We start from the raw sequence: 20930 nt of genomic DNA, 5'->3' as shown, positions 1-20930 counted from the left end.
TCAGGGCCTTCCTTGACTCGCTCCGTGCTGCTGAGGTTCCCCCTCAAACCTCCCCGGCCTCTGGTCTCAGTGCGCAGGAGACCTTGCCTGACTTAGGGGGTACCTCAGCTAGTGGGACACACGCGCAGGTCCATGGCACCTGGCCGGGAGTTGGCCGAGGCCATCGCGGGGCTGCTCAGCCATCGCTCGGGCAGGTCACAGAAACCTGGCGAATGGGAAGGGGCAAGTGTCACCCTCCACATCGAGGCTGAGCAAGCGGCAGCCCCAGGGAAGCCAGTGAATCCTCCCGGCAGTCCAAGTGCCTGCAGGACCAAATGGCATTGGGAACAGCCAGCAGGGATTTACCAGGGGCAAACTGTGCCTGGCCAACCAGTTTGCCCTCTACAAGAAGATAGATGGGCACTCACATTTCTTTGCATCTGCTGCTAACAACACCATAAACCATTAGAACAGATGAAACTATAAACATTCATCTCGCGTCTCCCTAGCTGCCCCCTTCGCACCAGCCCAGGCAGTGGTGCAGTTGATTTGGGTGCAGTTGATTTGGGCGCATAGTGCTGCAGCACTTGGGATTCAGACACTGCACACAAGCGGTTTATGTGATTTCCTTTAACATCCATCTATTTTACTTGGAAATTATTACTGGCTTAGAATTTTCTCCTGCATGGCCATGGGGTCTTTGGTAGGCGAGTGTTATCGGGCACACCTCCTATTTGAGGTGCTTAGGGACATGGTTTGGCAGGATGGTGCTGAAGGGCTTGCGGTTGGGCTCAATCATCTTGAGGGTCTTTTCCAGCCCTAATGATTCTATGGGGTTGAACAGTGGCTTAGGCTGATGCCAGCAAAGCCTTCTGCGTGGCCTCCAATATTCACCCCATAGCCAGACTGGGGAACGTGGACTACATAAGTGAACGTTCCACGTAAGCCCATGGGACACCAAGATGGCCAAGGAGCCCTTGCAGAGCCAAAGACCCGCACATCCCTTGCCAGGAGGTCTAGACGGACTGCAGGAGGCACACAGCACAGGATCCCGATTCAGCCATGCCTACGGGTCACGTTTGATTCATGCGTTTGCAAAACAGAAGGCTGGGAAGCCAGAATAAAGGCCACCTGCGCCTGTCTGAAGGTCTTGGAGTCTTGTTTTACTGCCCAACAAACCTGTTCTATGGGACATTGACTTGTTTTCCTGGTCTGGGCACGCCTCACTGCTCTAGCCCAAGTCCAGTTTTCCCCTTCGTCATAGAAGCTGGCTAGAATATCACGACGTATCACTGCCTCCTCGGGCGCTGCACCGTCCCCGCGTGCACGGGGCCGGGCAGGCTCTCCCGCTGTGCCGAGCAGGCTGCCCTGCATCCCACAACTTCCCATCCAGCGGGGTCCTTGGCAGCTGCCTGTGCTCCCGTGTGGGGCAGCTGGGCAGCTGCTTTCCGTTGTACCTCTGGAGCGTGAAGGCATGGGCTGTTTCCGTCTCTCTCACTTCTGCTTCGAGCTGGATGCTGCCCCGCAGCCCCAGGCCTGCAGTGCGGTTGCCAGGGTGCCAACTGCAGGCCTCAGCACGGAGAGCCATTGGGCTGCTACGGGCTGCAGGAGACGACAGGCCTAGGGAGGGAAGACGGTCCCGGTGAAGGGTGATCGCGTCCGCAGCAGGCAGGCCAGCCACAGGTATGGATGAAAGCTCTGTGAGCCATGTCTGGCTCCTGAGACAGCAGGGAGAGGCTGCTGTTTGCAACATAAAGGACTATCTTGGTGCTTTTTTTGGGAATTTGGACCTTGAAAGGCCCTTCGGATGCATTCACAGCTCTTCTCCCAGCCAGGCTCCTGGGGTCTCGACCCACCTGGCATCACCCAACAAGCCATGTTCCCTTGGCCACCTAGACCTTTGGAGGCTCTCTGTGGTGCCCAGCTTGGAGCAGAGCTGTGGAGTTGGGCCCAAGAGCCAAGTCTGGGCTCTATGCACAGGGCTTGATGTTTTCAGAGGAGACCATGACCTTCGAGCCATCTCCCCGTAAGGCAGGTGGCAACCTCCCTCCTCGCCTCCATTGCGGAGCTCACTGGCACCTGCCAGCTCCCCGGGACACCCAGGAAGGGCTGTGAGTCACCTCTCGGCTCCGAACAGGGAGAGCCCAGTGCCGCCCAGCACCTCGGCACGATCGGCGAGGAGGGAGCGCTGCAGGTGCCTGTGTTGCCCTCCCTGGGCTTTGCCTCAGCTGGAAGGTGTTTCCAGATTGTGCCTGGCTTGGCAGCAAGTGGCAGGCTGGCCTCCTCCTAAGGGTGTCTTTCCTTAAGCCTGGGAGTTGATTCTGGTTCCCTCTTTCGGTACTTGCTGTTATTCTTTCAAGAGAAGAAAGAGGAAGTCCCATATCATGCCAACATTTTTTTCTGAGGTATATATATAAAGAAAAAAGCAGCAAGCAATCTCCCCACATCAATGCAATGGTGCTTCCGAAACGGGTGCTGCTGAGAGCTCTGCTTGAGACTCAGCTGGGCAAAGAAATCAATCTATAAAATGCACCCACACTGCAGAGCCCACTGAGATTAGAATTTTGTACCCCAGAGGGATTTTATTTTCAAATAGTGTGACAGGCAGTGCCAACCCTTCACATGCCATGGGCCGGAGCACTTTACTAAGTGTGAAGCTGCATGTGCTTGCCCGTAAACACCACCATGTGTGCAGAGGGGCACACATAGAGTATCCTGGCTGTCCCCATGCCCTGTGACCCTGGCTGGTGAAGTGTCTCAGCTCACATCTAGGCCAGGGCAGTGCCTTTGCATCTGTGTGGCCTTTTTTGGTGGATCCGTGGCATGAGGTGGCTTAGCTGCTTCCGCAGCGCCAAGCTTCAGCATATCGGCCCCGGTCAGCAGTGACCTGCAGAAGACAAGGAAAGGGTTTTCTGGCTTTGCCCTTAAAGTAAAGCTGCCTTGAAAAATGTGGAGGAGCGAGCTGCTGCCTTCTGTGGGGCTGCTCTGTGCATGGAAGGTTGCAGTCTTGAGGGGCGAAGAGCTGTTGAGAGAAGGTCCTGGGTGTCTGCGGTGCCTCCCCGGCGAGAAGCAGCCTGGGAGCACGATGCCCTCCCCGCAGCTCCCGAGGCTAGCACAGCCCTCCTGCTGCAGAACAGGCTCTGTGGGTCAGCTTGCTCACTCCCTGTTTTGTGTGTGTGTGTCATGGGCTGCTGCCCTGAAAAAGCCAAGGGAGCTGCTGGCTTCATCCGCGTGACAGCCTCAGCCGGGGGATGCTTGCGGGACAGGAGCCAGGTGCTAAGCTGCTGCTCCGAGCAGCTTCTGGTCCTTTGGCTCCGAAGCGCTGCAGCTGGGCCTGGTGCTTTAACAGCGCAGCTGCGATGCCGATGGACTCTCGGGGATCCCACTTGTCCCTGGGGGCTGCTGTATAGCCCCCCTAGCAAAAAAGCACAGCACTCAGTTCTGTGCTGGGCTGTGCACGGGATTGATCCCTGCGACGCGCTGCGGAGCCCTCCCTGCGCTGCCCTCAATCTTGCAGAGACAGGAGCGTCCCACCTCCTCAGCCAGCACTTTTGCTGCAGAGCAAGAGCACTCTGTCCCATGAGCCACAGAGTTCTAGTGACCAAAGCGATTGGTGAATCTGCCCCCAGATTGTGTGGGTGCCTGATCTCCACTCACAAAGAGTAGTGGGGCATGGGACACCTATCCAGGAATGCGAGCAGCCTGAGGGACCTGTTGTCCCATCCTGACCTCAGGTGGAGATCACAGAATCATGGAATCACAGAGTGGTTGAGGTTGGCAGGGAGCTCTAGACACCATCCAGTCCAACCCCTGCTCCAACAGGGACACCCAGAGCATGGGCACCCGGTCGCATCCAGGCGGGTTTGAAGATCTCCAGAGAAGGAGCCTCCACAGTCTCTCCAGGCAGCCTGTGCCAGGGCTCTGGCACTCTCACAGGAAATAAATTCTTCCCCATGCGGAGATGGAACTTCCCGGGTTTCAATTTGTACCCATTACTGGCCACCACCGAGAAGAGTTTGGCCTCATCCTCTTGACACTCTCCCCTGCGGGTATTTATCCTTCAGCAGTGAGGAGCTCACCGTGCTGATGGCAGCACAGACGGTGCCCCCGGCTCGGGCTGCTCTGCCTGCCGTGCGGCCCTCATCCACTAAGGCTCCTCCATCCTTTCTGATGGGTTTTATTCCTCTAATAAACATCAGTGGATTTCTTACCTGTGATTTACTAAGTCTTCTGAATTGCCTGTAAACTGCCAGCGCTGGCAGTATGGTGTGGCAAAGAGCCCCCAATTGCACATTATGTGGGGAAGCTCCTTCTGCTTGTTTGGAAGCGGTGCCAGGAGAGCCTTGTCTGGGATGCCCTTCTCCTTGTCCTGAGAGACACAAGGACAGTTAACCAGCCCCTGTCCCCCTGGTTTCACAATTCACCATCTCTTTGCCAAGCCGAAGCACTTCAGGCCCTCACTAGTTCTGTGAAAAGAAGTCATCTGCCAAAATGCTCAAAGTTGCTCCAGATCTCCCCTTGCCTCCCTTCTCCCCGTCCACGTCATGTGTATTAAACAGCCCAGGTCTTGGCAGAGATCCCTGGGGGGCTCTTGGAGGGCACCCCTGCACACATGTGTCCTCCTGCCCTCTTTCAGCAACTCTTTCTCTTTGTTTCCTACCCTTTGTCACCAGTTGCCCTGGCACTGCCACTGAAAACAGGGAAGTGGTTATCTTTAGGTCTTCTCTTATCTCTTGGCCTGTGTCCTCTGGGCACCTGACGGTATCAACTTGAGAAAAAGTGAAATGGTCTTAGGCAGTGTTGGTCAACGACCTGAAAAGTGAAGGAACAGCTTGTTCTGGGGGAATGAGAAGTGCTTTTCATTCCACCTGAGTCTGCTGTGTAGTGCGTTTGTTTTCCTCCATGGGCTGTACTGCTCGGGTGTGACCAGCTTTCTTTGGACAGCTTATGACTGGCCTGCTTTTCAGAGGCAAAGGCACAATTGGCCTCTGGGATGAAGCCACCAAGACCCTCCTGACAGCTGGTCAGTCCTGCAGCCTGCGGGCCAGCAGGAAACCCAGTCTCACCACATCGCTTCGAGTCCAGTCTCTGCAGCAAGGGAGGGGACATCATCTGCAAAGATGGGACCCCACAGCCGAGGAGCCAGAGGAGCCACGAGGGCATCTTCAAAACTAGTGGCTCTTGTTTTAACCCATTTTCTTCCAGTGCCTGTGTCCCCTCTCCTCCTGCTAATGAGCAGTGGGCTCATCACCTTTGCTGGGGTGCCTTGGAGCCACAAAAACCCCAAGCAAGGCCAAAGCCTGCTGAGATGCAACAAGAGATCCTGGAATAGGGCTATTCACACAGCTAAGGAGGATGAAAGGTGGGTAAAAGAACTTGGGGATGAGGAGAGGAGAAGAAGTGTGGGGAGAGGAAGGAGAAAAAAGAGCTGGGAGTGCCGTAAGAACAGTGCTTAAAGTGACTAGTGATCTTCACTGCAAGCTCTGCAAAGGAGTCAGATACAGAGGGAGCTGCTGTACAGGGAGGAGATGTGTGGAAGAGCGGGGAGCTCCAGCATGGCAGCGTCTGGATATGGGATGGCCGAGCAGGGCAGGCTACAGGGTTGCAGGAAGGAGCAATGTCCAGGTGGAAAACGGAGACAGAATATGCGTGCTGGAAGGGGGTGCCACACTTCTCATGGAAATAAATACAATTCCCTCTGTGAATATCTTAGCTTTCCAACTTCCTCTTCTCTCAGACACTTACAAGATGTTTCTTGTCACCTGCTTGGTCTGCAACACAGACGGGTAAACTCAGGGCAAAAAAATAAAAAGGTGGGGACAGATTTATTGTGGGAACTGGTGCAGATAGAGGCAGGCTGACTCGTGTGGGCGGCCTATTCGCTCAACCACGCATGGCAACCCCAGCTGCCCAGGAGGTTTGCAGCAAGCTGGGAGTGTGGAAATTAGTAATTTAGGGACTAAAAGTGTCACTACTGTCTGTATTTCTGCCCTCAAAGCTCCTGTTGTTTCTCTTCAACCATGCTCCCAATTTAACCATTACATAATTGTCCTGTTGTTGTCCTCAGTGTCTCATGGGGGATTCCTCAATGCTTCCTAAGCTCAGCAGCTTCCCAACCCAGGACTGAGCCTAAAGCTCTGGGTCCACATCCCCTTCTCTTACTCTGTTCCTCATACGGCGACTCTCAAACCCGGTGCTGAGATCAGCGTGGTCACGAGCTTGTGGTGGTGCTAGACGCTGTGCTCCTTCCTTCTGAAGACATGGGCCTGGAGGAGATGAGCTGCAGAGCACACGTCCGATCTGGAGCGACTGCAAAGCCTTTGGTGGCCTTGGGTCACTCTGTCTGAAAATGAAAATTGTAACAAAACAGCATGACAAACACTTTCAATTTGTAAAAATTGGCAATACTTTTTAAGCTTTGGTTATTTTTTTTCTCTGAAATTCCCATTTATACCTCTTTTTTTGTGAAAAAACATTAAAATAAAACAAACAAACAAAGAACTAAAGCCTATTTTACTTAAAGAAAAAAAAATCTCCCTTTCTTGGACTATCTGTAGTTTTAAGCACATTTAACGGAGACAAGAGGAAATCACCTTGAGAGAATTCTAACAGTGACGATTCTGGTTGCAGATCATTCAGCACGGGGCAAAAGCACTTTGAAAATGGAAAATCCCTTTGGGGGTTCATGGCAGTGCAGGTCCTGTTCTTGTTGAAGAGGCTGCCCATGGTTTGCTGGCAAGGGCTGCTCTTTGGTGTCAGGAATATCGTTTCGGAGGAATCTGCCACAGGATTGCTGAAAATCCTGTCCTGACTATGCTGAGCTTAAGCTGAATGCAATATAGGCAGCCAATGAAGGATATTGGTTTTACTCCTCTTGGCCTTTTCTTCAGCCACTTTCCTTGCAGCGACATGAGGAATTATGTGCAGAACCAGCTCGGCTCTCAGCCCTGGATGACAATCAAATGTAAAAGTGACTTTTGGATTAGAAGATCTGATTTAAGCAGTTCTGCACTTCAAAGAGGGTGTAGCTGTGGTTGGACTCAGCAACAATTTGCAGTTGGATCTTTGTAAGGCGGTTCTCATACTGACCTGCTGCTTCCACCGCCAGAGACGATTGTGCACAACAGTGAAAAAGAGAAGGGCTCCATCCTGCTAGAAACTTGCTACAACAGGTCCAGGATATCCAGAGGACAAAGAACTACAGTGTGGAAATTGTCCCAGGGGCTTGGATGGCATGGCCAAACCCCCGCTGAACTCCTCCTGCTTTAGTTGTGTCCTGCCTCATGGAAAGAAGATGGACACTGTCCTTTTTCTAGGGAGAATCACACTGGGGTCCTGCTGCTCTGTTGCCTTAGTGGATGATGGATGGCAAATCCATTGGGCTCAGGAGGCTAATTTTACCTTCCTGTCGTATACCACAATAAACTCAGTGGCTTCTTGGCTGTCCCCAAGCCTCTAGTTCAAATTTTCACTCAGACAACGGTCTTGAAAGGTTCCATGGGAAGGACTCTGCAAATTTTTACATGTTTCGTTACACGCCATCTTGGCTGTGTGCTCTTCAGACTTGGATCAAGACTACAAAGAGCATCTCTACAGCTCTACACGTGAGGAAAAGAGAAAGAAAATCAAACCAGAATTAGCTCCTTGGTAATTGCTGCTGTGGCGGCTGACCTTTCTGGTCAGACAGATCAGCCAAGAGGACTTCGGATGCCCCAGAGGAAACAAAGATGAAGAGGGGGGAAAGAAATGGTCTCCGTGCCTGGCTTTCAAAAACTAATCTTTTAGCAGCTACATAGGCAAGTAACTGTCCTGAGTTTCTGGCTACAGAAAGAAATGCAGGTCCATTGCTGTTTGCCCCTAGGGCTCAGACAGCTTTTTTTTTTCCCCTCAACCCGTAGCTCTGCTTTGTCCAATGCTTCAGGTCCCTGGTTTTGGGAGTTTTCGTGGATGCTTATCCTCTAGTGTGTGCCTAACACTGCTCAAGTGTGAGGTTTTTCCATTTTCTAACTGTGTCTCAGCTCCTTCGAAATAACCTTTTTTTCACCTTCTAACCAGGGCCCCAATACTTATTAAAACCTAGGGAAAAAAAAAAAAAAGGATTTGGCTGTGTAGGCTGGAAGTTAGCACATTTTAAACTTTCTGTGCCTTTTTTCTAAGCATGTCAAGCTTTCCCCTGAATACCGCACTGCAGTGCAACTCTGTTGAACAGAGCTGATCAGAAGAAGGTGGTGAAGGAAAGACGTATTGAGGCAGGAATCACCCCAGGATAAGGCAGGGCCCAGCTCATTCCTCTAGGGAAGCCGTGTTGTTTTGCACCAGCTCCCAGGCCTTCCTGTGTGGGACGGTCACACAAATGCTCTCCTTGGGAAGAGAAGGTAAGAGTGCAGAGGTGCTCCTGGTGTGAGGGACTGCAACATCCCACAGCATCCTAGGTGTGCAGGACCTGGCTGTGCAGGACACTTCCACGGCCATCCGTGCCCCCCTCAGCGGGTGAGATGGCAGAAAGCGGCAGGTAGAACATCCCTGGAAATGCACTGGAGGGATCCTGCACAAGAGACAGGCAGCAAAGCACGCAGGAAACAGTGTCTGGTTGACCAGAAAGGTTCACCTGCAGCCAGGGTGCTCTGGGGGAACAGGAGCAGTGTGGATACCCAAGAGAATCCCGTTTGATTTATTCATCAGTGACCTGCATGAAGGGACGGAGTGTCCCCCGGCACGGGGCTGATGCCACCAAACTGGGAGGAGTGGCTGATACCCCTGAGGGCTGGGCTGCATCCAGAGGGAGCTGGACAGGCTGGAGATGGGCACAGAGGAACCTCATGAGGTTCAACAAAAGTGCGTGCAGGGTCGTGCACCTGGGGAGGAGCAGCCCCATGGACCAGGACCAGCTAGAGGTCATGTGCTGTAAATCAGCTCTGTGGAGAAGAACCTGAGAAACCCGGTGGACAACAGGTTCCCCATGGGGCAGCCAAGAAGGCCAAGGGGCTCCTGGCCTGCGTTAGGAGCGTTGCCAGCAGCTAGAGGCTGCTGATCCTCCCCCTCCACTCAGCTCTGGAGCCGTGTCCAGTTCTGGGCTCCCCAGCACAGGAGGGATATGGAAGCACTGGAGAGTCCAGCGCAGGACTATGAGGACAGTTATGGGACTCGAAGGGTTCTCCTGCGAGAAGAGACTCTCTCTCAGGGCTGGGCCTGGTTCGCAGGAGAAGCCTGAGGGGGAATCTCATCAGCATCTACAGGCAGCTTAAGGAAGGGTGCCAAGAGGACGGGGCCACCATATTTTCAGTGAGGCAGCAGCCACAGCCTAAAGCACAGGGAGTTCCACGTGAACTTGAGGAAAAGCTCATTGCCAATGAGGGTGACAGAGCACTGCAGCAGGCTGCCCAGAGGTGTGCAGTCTCCTCTAGAGATACCACTAAGACAGCTGGATGTGCCCCTGTGCCATGCGCAAACTCTGGAGCAAAACGGGAAATGAGAGGGGAGTGTGGCCAGGGATGCCCCGCAGTCTCCGCTCCCTGTGCTCTCGGTTCATGTGTTTGTGCCCAGTGTTTCTTGATGCTCTTGATGATTTTTAAAACACTTTCTACTTCCAGTGGAAAGTGTTTGAACTATTGACAGGCCAGGCGAAGATCTGTGAAGCACAGGGGAAATTACCCCTCCGGTTGTACCATATTCCTGTCTTCAATCCTCTGCAGACTCTAAGGAGTTCCAAGCTTTTTTAAAGCCATAGGCCAAACCTCTGAAGTCACAGACGAAAATTAAGGCCTTTCAGTCAATCTATGGGAATTGACCTTGTGAATAATGAGATATATATTCATCTATCTCTTAGAGGAGTTCACAACTCTAGAAAGAGAGGGCGAATCATAGTCATCCCTGGTACTAAAATCACAATCTATCTATTCTCCTATCTCTTTCAAAATCTATGATCTCTGGATTGAATTTGCTTTACTACTCAGAAAAGATTTTTCAAAGCTTGGTGAGGAAACAAACAGCAATCGAGATTGTTGCTGCTACTATTGAGAACCAAAAGTAGTTTTCTAATTAGGGGAGAAATTCCAACCCTTTTTTTTTTTTTTTAACTATTATTAGAATCGTGGAAAGAAAACAAATGACATTAATCCTAGCTAGTGTGCAGAGTTCTGAAAGTTGCAGGTGCAGCTCTTAGAGGATGTGACTTAAAGATAGTTTGAAAATTGCCTCAGATGTTTGCTCTACCTGCGCATGAGCTGGAGCAGAACTGTGGGCAAAGCTCTCACGACTACGGTGCTCGCAGAGCCCGAGGAGCATCCGAGGAAAGAGGAATTTGCAGTTCATCCCCTCCCCATCCACGTTGAGGTGGGAGAGCAGGTTGAGTGGAGCCCCAAGGGGGTGCCCTCGACAGTGGGATGGGTTGGGGAAGAACCGCTGCTTCGTTGAGTGAATGGTGTCTGGCAAGCCAAGAGGAGCAACAACTACAGAAAAGAATCCCCCCCCCCAAAAAAAAAAAAAAAAAAAAAACAAATTAAAGTTGCTGAAAAAACACATTAAAAAAGAGTATGTGATATATCTTCTCTGCTATGTCAGAGGAGTTTGTGAGATGGCAGAGGGAGAAAAGCAGGAGAACTGGATTTCTGTGGGGAGAAACCTAATGCCTGAGAGAAAATATCTGCACCACAGCACTGGAAAAGTAGAAGGAAGAGGGGCAGGAACAGAAAATCTTAGTACAACCCACTATAAACTCCAATTGCATAAGACAGGAATCTACAGGAGACCAGGCTTTGCTAAGGGTGCCTGCAGAGGAGCACAAACTCTTTCCTCCTTTTAAGTCTTAGCTGTTCTGAGAGGGAATAAAAACATTCTGGGCATTTTGTTGACTAGAAACTCAGTATTGGAGCTGCTGGCTTGGATGCACACAGCCGGCAGCTTCGCCCAGCGCCATCCCCATGGAGCGACCACCCAGGCAAAGGGCCCGGAGGCAGAGGGAGGAGGTGCAGGCCAGCAGCGCACGCTCCACTTCAGAGCGCAGAACGCGGCTTGTTCAGGTGTTGGTGCACGCAGTGCCCAGCAGCTGTGCCCTAGGGACACCTCCCGGCCTAGTCCACTGTTTCTCGCTATTTGAAGAGCACTGTCCTTTTGTTTCGGGATTGCAGTTTGCAGCTCTATCCGTTCCTGCCTCGGCTGTGCACGCTGGAAGGGGTTACACGGCACGGAGGGAGGGTGAAGCACTCTGAGATCCGTTCACAGACGCTGAGCGGCAGCCGCCAGCAGCGCCACGGCACCACTTTTGACAGCAGCCGCACGAAACGCCTAAAAAACGGCCTTTAGCGCCGCCGGACGCGGCGCTGGGGCGCCCTGCTGAGGCCCTGCGCGGCTCGCGGCCGCCCCGCGCTGCCGCCCCAGCCCCACCGCCGCCACCTCATGGCCAAGGCGGCAACCCGGCGGCGCAGCCGGAACTTCTTCCGTCTCGCGAGAAGACGGCGTCACGGGCCGAGCCACCAACCGCTCCGCGCGCTGTATCCCTCCGCTCTCCCCCTCCCCCTTCTGGAGAGTTCTGTACTCGCGGCGCGACAAATAGTCCCGCCGCCTACCCCTTGCCCCAGCCCGGCCCAGCCCCCCTCGCCCCCCGCGTCGCTCCAGGGCCCGGCGGCGCCGCCGCGTTACCGCCCCGCGCACTCCGGCCGCGGCGCCGGCGAGCAGGGAGGCCGCGGCGGAGTGATACGCGGCGGGGCGGGGGGAGGCGGTGGCGCATACAGGCCCCGCGGAGGGACGCGCCGAGCCGTGGCCGCGAGCGAGAGCGCCCGGGGCCCCCGGGAGAGCCGGGCCCGCCCCGCGCCGCCGCCTCCCGCGCTCCCGGCCCCGCCCCCTTCTCGGCGCGCCCGCGGCCGCCACCTCCGCACTCCGCCTCCCGCTCCCCTCCCCCTCGGAAAGTAGTCCCCGCGGTGCCCCCTCCCCTCCCCTCCCGCCCGCGCGCCCCTCCTCGCCGCTCGCGCACACAATGGCGCTCAAGAGAATCCACAAGGTAAGGGCAGGGCCGCGCGCCGCCCTGCCGCCGCCCCGCGGGCCCCGCGCCGCCACCGCCCCGGCCCGGCCTAGCGCTCGCCTTACGTAACCCGGCCGGACCCCCCGGTCCCGCACGGCCTCCGCGGGACGGGGCTGCGCGGCCGTGGGCCCCGCGGCACGGAGGGCCCTGCCCGGTGCGCGGCGCTCAGGGCCCGGAGCGCTCGGGGGCTGCGCTAACCTCTATCTCTTCTTCCTTCCTTTATTTATTTTCCTCTTTTTTTTTTTTATACTGAAGTAAATATTTCCGTGATTTTTTTTGTTTTCCTTTATCTATTTATTTATATTTTTCGGTTGGCGCGGCCTTCCTCGCGCACGTTCCAGCGGCCGCGGCGCCGGGGGCTGCGGGCGGGGAGCGCGGCGGCCCAGCGGGCCGGCTCCGGCGCAGGCCCCGCTGCGCTGGCGCCGCCGCGGCCCGCAGGGGCGGAAGGCCCCGGGAGCCGGGATGAGGTGGCGCTTGTTCCTGCTAATTCCTTTCTCCTCCGGAGTGGAAGCTCTCGCCGCGCTCCTCAAATCCCGCTCTGCGCCGCCGAGCGCTCCCAGGGAGCCGCTTTTGGCCTTCCTGGCTCGTCCTTTTCCAGCGCTCGACGCCCTCAGGAAGGAGGCCCGAGCCCGGGGCCGAGCAGGGCCCGGCCGGTTCCTCCTCGGCCGGGGCCGCGGGCGGCGCTGCCGCCAGGGGGCTGCAGCCGCGGGGGCTCCACTGGGCCCCGGTGCCGTCGCGGAGCCGCGGGCCCCCTGGGTGTTTGGCTGCGTGGGGGCTGCCCGCGCAGCACCGCCGCTTCCACGCGAGGCCTCGGCATCGCTTGCTGCCGAGCTTCGCGTGGAGCTGCTCTGTCGCGGCGCCGCGAGGAAGAGGAAGGTCTTGAGCGCTGCATGGCGGAGCGTAAAGACACATAGTGAGTTTACTGTGTTCAGCCAGTCAAAATAGTGTGGCACATGGCAGAGCAGCGTTGGCTTAGCCTGTTTGATGAAGCACCCTCGTATGCTCATAGGGGATGTGGGCATCTTCCTTCTGGAAAAGGTGTCCCATGCTCTATAGGCAGTTTTCTGGATGAAATGCTGCTTCTGAACCTCTCCTCTGATCTTGAAGCTATGGCTTGCTCATCAAAGTAGCTTTTAGACACACAAAAAAGGTCCTTTCTCCCTCAGAGGAGTGTTCAAGCACTTTTTCCCCTGCTGTGGTGAGTTGGGCATGGAAGTGGTGCCCTGTCCCTGAAAGGAGTAGCTGCCAGGCCGGGATCCGCCTGCGAGGTTGGGATCTACAGGCTAGTCCTCCCTTGCAGTTTCTGCTCTGAATTATCCGTGTGGGTCTCATTTACTGAGAAATAAATGTGAACCTGATGGCAAATATTCCAGATCTCCTGATAGTTCTGTGGTGTATGTTGTTGGACAACGTACTATTTAAGTAATGTATGGTAGTGATCAAATCAAGGCTAAGTCCTAGAAGTAAACTGAAAAGAGCTTGGAGGTATAGGGAGAGTATAAAAGGGAAGGATTTAGAGTATAATTTTTAAGAAACTTAAATTTCCTATCAAGTCTATAATAATAAGTTAAGTGTTCTTTACTTAATTGGTCATCAAAAAGTACAGATAAGGGAGAAGCTAATTCACCCATAGGTTTGGCAGAAAATCCCCATAGACTTCAGATATTGTTGAGCTGGGCTTGCTCTTAAACAAGTTACGCTTTAATCTGGTGTTGGTGTGTGAATTCTTCAGTGTGAAGTCTCTTCTGAATTCTTGTAGCAAAATGTTTGTGGACTTAAAGGTGTTTTGAAAAGACCCCTGTGCCAGGCATTAAACTGTGTGAATGGTAGAAGGGACTAAATGTGACAGCTGGGAAGGGGTGGGGGATGAGAAAATGACTGTTAAAGCACTGGTGTGTTTGGGGCTCTAGCAAGTAGGATGCATTTTAGCAGACTGAGTGATTACTGAGGGGAGCAGCAGGCAAAATCTCTGACCAAAACCAAGTTCGCGAAGAGAAACACGACTGCTTGTCCTGTCGCTGCTTTTAAAGTTATCTGGGAGTCAGGCTACAGATGGAAAAGAGGACTCAGACTTGAGTTACTGTGGCTGTATTTCACTCCTACTTGGGTAATCGCTGGTCGTATGTACTCCAGCTATTTTAAATCCTGCACAGAGTGTGTGTATATTGACGTGGCTGTGTGTGTGTATATATATTTATTTCTGGCCTTTAAGGAAGGCAGCAGCATTTCACCCGCAGTGGCCATCCTTGTTGGAGGGAGCAGCAGAACAGCAAGTTTCCCATCTTTGCTCCCGCACTGTGTGCCAAGAACAGACAGCTGGGGAACATGGCTTAAGTCGAAACGGCCCTGAGTCCAAGAAAGGACAACCAAAGCTGATACTCCGGTGCTTTTGGAGGGTATTGTTATACTCCGTATATTTAGGGTCCAGTTCTCAGTTTTGCCCCCGGCTTTACAAATACTTGGCAGCTTGAGTTGTTTTCTAGCATGGGCTGTGATATTTCCTCCAGAGTTCTTCTACGCTTTGGTAGAAGGGGGGTGACAACTCGAGAAGTAACCAAAGCAGAAACTTTGAGGAGTAACAGCACCATTTGCACCACATCCGAGGCTCTTAAAATGGCCTCTTGTGTGGTGATCCCCTCTGGGTGGCATGGGGGGCAGAGCAGCTGTGCTGAGGGTCTGGCACGATGTTGTCCCTGGTGCTGGAGTCGGCATAACCTGCCCCGTGCTCAGCCCTAGTCCTGGCCACCTCGTCGGGGCACGCAGTTGTCCTGGGACTTCTCCAGAGCCGCGGGCGGGTGTAACGTGTCCGTGTTAAGAAGCAGCAGCTGTTCTTGAAGCATGTGCTCCTGAAAGTCTCAAACATCCGGCTGGCTGCGCGTATATTATGTAGATGATGTATATTATATGCTATGCAGGGTCTTTTTGGCAATAACTTTCTTAATTCTTGCCTGAGTGCTCCCTGGTCAAAGAAGTTTGAGCCTCTCTTGTTCTAAGAAGCATTCAACTTTGGACAAATTGGATTGCATGTAATAATAACAACTGCAGAGTAGCTGTGAAGTGTATGGATAATTAATGTTCCTCTTATCTTCATGCTTATTTATTTTAAATATAACCAGAAATGGGATAAGATATATAGTGAAGGGCTGTAATGCATGATTTCTCTTTACAATGTAAACCAAAATACTTTGCATTCAGCTACATTCCTGTCTGCGCTACTTATTTTGGGGGAATATTGCCTATACCTAGGGCACTCCTTAGAATTTAGAAGCTTGTTACCTCTTTTGCAGCCCTGCTGTGCAGAGCCAGCATGGTCTGTGGCATGCCCGGCCCCAGCGCGGCTCCCTTGCGCTCCAGAGCTGCTTGACCCTGTAAAACGCCCAGGTCCTAAGTGTCCCCTTCTGTCAAAATGAAGCCTGCTGACAGATGGCTTCCATCAGGTTTATTATCAGTTATTTGAGTGATATTGGAGTATAAAGTGTGTGGTGAGCGTGCTGCCCGCGTTGAGCAAGCGCTTGCTCTGGACTTGAGCTCGTAGGGAGAGCCCAGGCCTGGCGTTTTGCTGCGTTCGTGGCACTGCTAGAGCCTCGTTCCCTTGCACTCATTGCAGCTTGGCTCTTAGGTTACTCAGTTAACTGATCGACTTCTGACAGCTCTGCAGAGACTCGTAAGAAGTCCGAGGCAGTCAAATGAGTCATTTCAAGCATCAAAAAAGCAGATTTGGCCTCGCTGAAGACCGTTATTCTGTTGACAGGAGGACATAGCCCTAGCGTGGCAGGTGCTGTGGAGTCACACGAGACCAGCGAGCTGCTGACCGTGCTCACCTGACCTTGGTGTGTGCGAGTACTGCTTTGCAGGCAGGTGCTGCTTCGTGAGCAGTAACACATCTGTAGAGCGGTGCAAAACGCATTGTGAGGACAGGCCACTACGCTCCATCCCACGTAGGGACTTCTGTAACACATAAATGTAGAACCCCCTGGCCTAAGAAATGCTCAGCAGCCTTTTAGGACATTTAACTTCTGTGTCTGACCTGTTCAGGTGGCCAGGAGCTCAGCTGAGCCGGGATCTTGGTGCTCACGTTGAGGTGAGGAAGAGGTGCCACCAGCTTGACTGTCACCCTGTTCTGCATGGCTCCGAGCGCTCTGCCAGCTGCTGCCAGACAGTGCTCAGGAGGCTCCAAATGTTATTTCAGCTAAATTACAATTTTACTCCCCCCGCCCCGCCACAGTCTTAAACGGCTTTTCAGGAAGGCTCCAGCGTTTTCAGGCAAAGGAACTTGACAGGAAAGCAGCTTTTAATCTGACTTTATTGAGTTACTGCTGTAAAAAAAAAAAAAAGGTTTATGAGGCTAATCGGTGTCTCTGAGTAATTTTTAGTACTCAAACTCCATAAGGAGGAAATAAGGAGGAAAGACAGAACACCACAGAGTCCTAAAAAGAGGATTTTGCTTCGAGATAGTTAAGAGTATCTGTTGTATTTAAACAAACTTTGCTAAAATTCCCTAAAATTGCAATGACTGCTACAGCACAGTGGTGTTTACTGCTTGCTAGGTTCACTTCATAATTAATTTTCCTGTTGTTATTTGTGCTGAAGGCTGTATCAGCATTAACTTAAAATCTTTAAAACTGGTCTGATCTTCCAGCGTTGTCAGGATTGCGGTATGTGGGGTGCTTGCTCTGTACAAGAGCAGCTTTGAACCTCTCTAACAGAGCCTTTTGGAACTTGAAAAACATTACAGGATTAAAATTTAGAATTAAACTTGTGTTTGACAATGCTTTAAAAACTTCCTGTGCAGTTTGGACTGCTTGATACAGCAAATTTAATTACAAAGTGTTAGTTGGTAGATGGGTCATGGGAGAAGGGTGGCAGTTGACCTCGATCCTCATGAGATTTGTGGCCCCTGCTCTTTGGTATGCCCAAAATCCTCCCTGCTAGCTGAGGGTGTTCGTGACGGGTAGCATAGCCATGAGCCTGTGGCACAACCGTATCCCCTTGTCCCTAAAATACTTTCCTGGGAACTTAGAAGTACAAATCTGCTTTTTGGAGCTGTGCAGCTAACTTGTTGTTGGGAGTTTGGTGCCTTTTAATTAGGACAACTAGTTCAGGAGTGTGTGACAGCGCTTGGTCTTTGGGCAAGACTTTGTGAGTGTTGCTCTGCTTTGCAGCGTGCTCCAGCCTGCTCGCTGCTACTGGGGAACCAGCTGGTGCCTTCAGCCTATAAAGATGGGTCCAGTTGGTGCCCTCAGCTGTGGGCACAGCTCCAAGGGCAGGGGAGAAGACAGGAATCAAAACCAGGTAACTCAGCTTTGCTCCTGCAAAGAGCTTGCTGTGAGGTAGCCTTCCACGAGCTGAAAATGAAGAATTTAACATAAAGGGTACCTAATCCCTCACTCTTTTTAAAAAGCAAAACCTCCATTTGCCTAAAGATCAGAAGCAATCTGGAACAGTAATCAGTTTCAGCTTGCTGCTGGTTTTAGTTAAAAATCAGTGGTGTTGAGTTTTGAGTTCATATTGAGCAAAAAGCTCTTCCTTACTGCTAGGAAATATTAGCAGCCCTTGGAACTTGGGATCTGATACATGTGGTAGGACTGGCTTCTAGAGGATACCAAAACGCCCTTGAATTGTGCGTGTAGGCTGAATTCAAGTGTTCCTTAACTCAAGTAATTCCTTTTGGGTTATAAACTGCTGCTCAGTCTACCCAAGTAACATCTGGAAACAGCCGCTTTGCTGGGCGCTGGTTGGGAGCCCTTCGGAAAGGGCCCCGGTGTTCCCAGAAGACGAGACAGCGTCTTGGGTGGGTGCCGACGTGGGCCGTGCTGCGTGCGCTCCTCTGCGTTCATACGGGGAGGGCAGCTGTGTGCAATTATCATTCTCTTAAATTTGGTTCTGCAAATCAGAGAAAGGACTAGTGGAAGTCTTAATAGCATGGAGGCAGCTTAAAGAGGGTGAAAAATGTCACTTGGGCCTTGTCCTGTAGCACGTTTGGGGTGGCTGCTGGATCTTGTGGTTGGACTTGATGATCTTAAAGGTCTTTTGCAACCCTAATGATTCTTAGAGGTGTGCTGTGGGAGCGCGACTTGCTCCTTGGCATCGGAGCTGCTGTCCAGAGCTCTGCCACACTCCGAGGCCTGGGCTGAGACCTGCTGCTCTTGTCGGTGCTACCGCTCCACGCAAAGGCCTTTTAGTTTGTGATGCTTAAACCTGGTGCCAACTCTTAGAGCAGAACCTGAAATCCAGCCCTGTGTGTGTGAGTGTTCCTCATACCTCCTCTTTCTGGTGAGATGCAATGCAAAGCTTCAAAACCTACAGGTACTTCTAACTGGGACTGAGGATTGAAGGGAAATAGTATATTTGAGTAGGATTTTTGAGGAGCTGGGCGACTTTTGTCATGAGCTCCTCTTCCCGTGACGCTGCATCAAGGCTGCTCTTCCCATCCCTATGTGGGAGCCCTGCTGCCCTACTGCCCTTGAGCTGTAGGGTAAACACAAGGGGTTGTCGGAGTCCAATTAGATAATAAACTTATTCAAGCTGTGGCCAGAGTGTGTAGCTATTTTCCCTTGCATAGGAAAGACGAATAGTAGGTTGTGGTCTTGTGAGTAAAATCCATCTCCTTATAGTTCTACTTGCCCTACCAAAGTTTAGTGGTTTTTTTTGCATCCCGTGTATATGTGTGTGTGTGTGTGTATATATATATATATATATATATACACATATATATAATACTGGGACTTAGAGATACAAGTGACAAGGTGGAGAGACTTTGGCTTTTTTTTATTTTGTTTTTTAATGGATGCAATTAAGCAAAGTGTTGAGTACTTGTAGCATTGGTCTTCTCCAGAAGATTTGAGGCCAACAGTGTTTGAAAATGGAAAATGTATGTATAACCTTCCATGCCCACCCTGACTTTGTGCATGTGCAGAGTTGCTTCATTCTCTCCAGCCGTGACTCGAGTGACCACAAAGAAGGTGCGTGGCTTTCAGGTGACTGTAGAGGTGTTGGTGAAGCAGTGTGTGACTGACTGCATGTTCCTGCGCCCATGTGGGACCCCAAGGCTGATAAGCAGGGTTTGCTCCTATCAGCTGTGCAGGAGGCTCAGTGGGAGCACCAGAAACCTTCAGGTGTCCATGATGGCAGGGAAGGAAGTTCCCACCTGGAGTCTTTAAGAGTTGGGAGCCTTCGCTGAGACGGAAACCAAACTTGCTGTTAGAATCACAGAGTGGTTGCGGTGGGAAAGGACCTCTAGGGATCATATAGTCTAATGCCCTGCTCCAGCAGTGACACCCAGGGCATGGGGCACAGGGTGGCATCCAGGTGGGCATGAAGATCTCCAGAGAAGGAGCCTCCACAGCCTCTCTGGGCAGCCTGTTCCAGGGCTCTGGTAAATCTGCAGTGGGGCTTCACCCCGTGTTGTGGTGTCTGACTGCTTGTGTGCAGGGTTGGCCAGCTTTGGAAGTTGAAACATCTAGAGGCCGTCGCCTCTTCAAGGGCCGAACTGCAGCCTGTGAAGGCCAGGAGGAGGCCAGGCTGGGAGCGGGTCTCCCCCCGCCCCCGGCAGCCTTTGTCCCCATGGTTGTCCTTCAGCGAGTTGTCTTCCGCGGGCTCCAGATAACCCCTCTCCCTGCGGATAAGCGCGAGCAGCCGGCAGGCTGGGGAGAACACGGGAGTGTTGCCTGGCTGCTGGATTCAGCTCTCGTCATAGTTCCCTGCTGTTTATATTTAGCTTCCCAGACTGAGCCAGCGCGAGCAAAAGCCCAGCCTGCCGGGCCCAGCGTTTTTACCTCTTTAACAAAGTCACGCAAAGCAGGTCAGTGGCTGAGCCAGAATTAGAGCAGCTAAGCTTGATTTCAGAGCTTTACTTCTATTTCCACTTCCCATTAAAGCTTCACTTCCTGAGCAAGAGGAGCAGGAAAACCAGCTTATACCTGATGTATTTAGGAGGAGCAGTTTGCTAACGGGAATTACTAGTGGCAGTGTCAACTTTTCTGCATGAAATGTGGTTCGCGGCGCTTTTTTTCTTGTGACTTGGGTGAAAATGTACTTTTAAACTGAAATATGGTATGGCTCAAAGCATTCTGAATTACTTGGTACATCCAGCTAGAGAATTTTTGAGGTTTTTAATAGGCTCTCTTCAGAATAATATTTGCATAATAGAAATACTTCTTAAAAATAGTTTTACTTGAATTGTGACAGTTTTCATGGGCTAGCGCTTGCATAGCTGCATGAGGCCTTGCATTTTGTTCAGTTTGCTGACACGTGGATTTGGTGATAAAGGCAGCTGGGCTACTGAAATTTCCTGCACTGCAAAGACGCAGCCGCCTCCTTGAAACAGATAAATTCAGCACAGCAGGAGCAACTGGGGAGCTGCAGGAATACAAGGGTTAAAAAGAAGTCTAACACAGAGTGTGTCTGGATTGAAGCTGGCTTATCTTTCTGTGGCCTGCAGATAATGGTGTATATAACCCCCTGATAATGCTGGGGTTTCTTAAATTCTGTATTTTAGCCTTAATGAAGACAAAGTTGATGTGACTGGCTCTTGAGGAATATTCACATAGTCTTTCAAACTATTAAATTGCACCAGAGATGCATGCTAAATATTTCTAAATATTTTACTGTTAAGGTACAGCTTTGCTTTCTGGGCTACTGGCAATGGTTTTGTAGGGTTAATTCCCTTACAGTATCAGAAAAACATATCTTGTCATAGCCATGGTAGCTGAAGCATCACCAGTGGTGCTTTTGGAGTTAGTATGTGTTTGGCTTTGGTATTAAAAACATTGTTCTTGTTTTTTCTTTCAGGAGTTGAATGATCTGGCACGTGATCCTCCAGCACAGTGTTCAGCAGGGCCTGTTGGTGATGACAGTGAGTACTCCAGGATCTGAATATTAACCCACCAAACACTTGAGTCACTAACTCTCCTCTTTCCTCATCTAGGAGAACCCT

At 51.9% G+C, this 20930-nt stretch overlaps 1 protein-coding gene across 1 annotated transcript in view; it reads left to right on the top strand.

Moving 5' to 3' along the window:
- Window positions 1-11852: 11852 nt before the first annotated feature.
- The window catches only part of UBE2D2 (ubiquitin conjugating enzyme E2 D2), a 28525-nt gene continuing 19447 nt past the window's right edge, over window positions 11853-20930 (top strand). Inside the window, exons 1-2 of the mRNA XM_088522689.1 lie at window positions 11853-11974; window positions 20786-20849. Of these exons, the coding sequence (XP_088378815.1) occupies window positions 11951-11974; window positions 20786-20849 (88 nt within the window). The 5' untranslated portion in view covers window positions 11853-11950. The remainder of the gene's footprint in view (window positions 11975-20785; window positions 20850-20930) is intronic.

Source organism: Tinamus guttatus, unplaced genomic scaffold (assembly GCF_059628265.1).
Source record: "Tinamus guttatus ecotype Peru unplaced genomic scaffold, ASM5962826v1 Tinamus_guttatus_pri_ptg000155l, whole genome shotgun sequence".
NCBI classification, from domain to species: domain Eukaryota; kingdom Metazoa; phylum Chordata; class Aves; order Tinamiformes; family Tinamidae; genus Tinamus; species Tinamus guttatus.
This window is presented reverse-complemented; position numbering and strand designations above follow the sequence as displayed.